The 2,315-nt window shown below is 39.5% G+C and overlaps 1 protein-coding gene across 1 annotated transcript; it reads right to left on the reverse strand.

Annotated features, from left to right (window-relative positions):
• Positions 1 to 517: 517 nt before the first annotated feature.
• On the reverse strand, positions 518 to 2,100 carry LOC131030059 (mediator of RNA polymerase II transcription subunit 33B). The gene is made up of 2 exons (XM_057960741.2): positions 1,871 to 2,100; positions 518 to 1,737 (listed from the first exon to the last, which is right to left on the reverse strand). Exons 1-2 carry the CDS (start codon positions 1,974 to 1,976, stop codon positions 626 to 628), a joined length of 1,218 nt encoding a protein of 405 aa, XP_057816724.1. The 5' UTR covers positions 1,977 to 2,100; the 3' UTR covers positions 518 to 625.
• Positions 2,101 to 2,315: the final 215 nt, after the last annotated feature.

The raw sequence follows: 2,315 nt of genomic DNA on the forward strand, positions 1-2,315 counted from the left end.
AATCCCCCTGGAAATAGGCTCTTGGCCTACTGGTGAAGTTGAATTGCTCTAAATGAGCTCACCAGGGATCAAGTTTTTCTGAGTGCAAGGCCCCAACACCATAAAGGATGAGGCCACAATTGTGCTCCAGGCGACATTTTGCAAAATGGATACCTCTAATTCATTGGCTCTCAGCCTAAGGCTCATGCTCCTGTATCAAGGAGCTAAACAATTCTGTGGGTTTGATATAAATCCCTCTGACAATAAAAAAAAAATCCAATAGATTCCTAGATTCCAAATCTTGTGTGCTTTCTTAAAATTATCCCTAATTTGCTATGGAACAAGTATAAACCTATGCAAAAGCCAAGATGTAAATTTCAACATACCTATGTCCAAAAATGAGAAAAATCTCATTAGCTGCACCAACTGCTGACCAATATTCTTGGTTGCAGTACATAAGAGATTATTTGAATCAAAACAGTTAACCTAACACTTATATTCGTTACCTTAATTCCTAAAAAGGCAAGTACACTATTAATTCAACAAGAGAGATTCCTCAAAAGATAAAGAGAGTCAGACAACACAAAAGTGCAGCATGAATAGAAAATAACCTGCAAATTATGATTGCTCAAGGAGACAAAAAGGCTTAATAACTCATAACAAGTTCTGCAGCTGCACTCATAGCTGTACAACCTCCCCTCTGTAAAAGAGCAAGAGCGAGTTCAGGTTCATTCCACCATCTCAAACCTGTAGCAAGTCTTCTAAGAGTCTCTATATTTATCTCAGAAACCCAGTTGGGAACACAAGCAACCATCATTGACAGGAAGCCTAATACATATGCTTTCCATGTTGCATGTGCACATCCAAGTGAAATTTTTCCATGCAATGCACTCACCACAAATGACAAATGATAATTAATAATCTGTGCTCTTCTCTTAGAAAGAAATGAGGTGCTTGTTCCCCATGCACATGCTCCACAAAGAATAGAAAAATGTGCTATTGCATAGCCTTCTAAAAGAGGAAACTTTGCCCCAGTTCTAATCCCATTTCCAGATAAAAACCAAGTTGGCAATGTTTCTTGATAGAGCATTTGAACCAATCCTGATCCACCTGTTATACATAATAGGGAAGCTCCTAAGGTAGATGCCTGCTTAACTTTTTCTATAGCACTTGCCAGCGAGAGTTGATGAGATTTCAGGCGATGTGGAGGGTTAATTGCTTGGCCAGAATATTCTGCATTTGGTACAGCATTCACCAAGTCTCTTGCTGAACCAATAACAAGTAACAGAATTTCTTCAGTTATAAACATTATGTCATAAATTGCTCTGTAGGTTCGCAGAAATAGGATGCCTGGAGCCACAGGAGACATACCACCAGGAGCTAGGTGTGAACAGAAACCATGGCCTAGGAGTGCACCCACACCACCATGAACGGTCAGTTTTGACATCAAAGTATGAGAAGAACCCAGACATGCTGCAAAACAACTTCTGAGAAGCTGAACAACAGCATGCTTATCTTGTTTGAAAACAGTGCGTGAACTGAAGAAAACAATATAATCATGCCACCTCCGTACTTTTTGAGCCCACAGTGCTGCAACAATTGGTGTACTAGGCCATGGACTCCCTGCTGCAGTACTTTCCAGTGCTGGTCCAGCAACACCATGAAGAAACTCTGCCGATTTGTCCAGCTTGAATGTTATTGTAAGGCTCACTAATGCAGCTAAAGGTAACGGAAGGGTTGCTTGTGCATTTCCACCTACTGAAAATGACCATCAGAATAAGAATAATCAAGACACTGTTTAGAGGTTTATAAGATTTTTTTCTGAGGGTAAAAGGATTACATGCAATTTCAAACAGTGAACTAACTGAATTGCAAATGAGGATTGGCATACCCGTTAGGCTTGGGACATGCACACCAGTAGCAGCTAGCACCTCCTTTATCTCAGCCTCAATATTGTGAAGATTGGCTGCAGGACTTGGCCAGTCAGTTCCATTCATTGATGCAGGTTTCCAAATTCCACGAGTAACTTCTGCAGTAAAGTAGCTAACAATAGTTGCAAGGGAAGCAGGAAGAAAATCAACTAGTTCCCTAAGGCCTGCACATTCAAAGGTTCAACAAAGAATAAAACAGTTATAATATTGCAATAGCCTTTAATTCCAAATGCAAAAATTATCTTTCTTCTCTGGTTACAGTCCATAATTACTGCATTAAATAAACAATAATAATATGTTTTTAAAAGCCTTCAATGAATATTCCTGTTGAAGGGTTAAGTGGTGAAAATTTTGCAAGAAATAAAATCAGCCTCTTGCTCTTCTCAGGAAGAGGAGGAGAATAAG

The sequence above is a fragment of the Cryptomeria japonica genome, chromosome 7 (assembly GCF_030272615.1).
Source record: "Cryptomeria japonica chromosome 7, Sugi_1.0, whole genome shotgun sequence".
NCBI classification, from domain to species: Eukaryota; Viridiplantae; Streptophyta; class Pinopsida; order Cupressales; family Cupressaceae; genus Cryptomeria; species Cryptomeria japonica.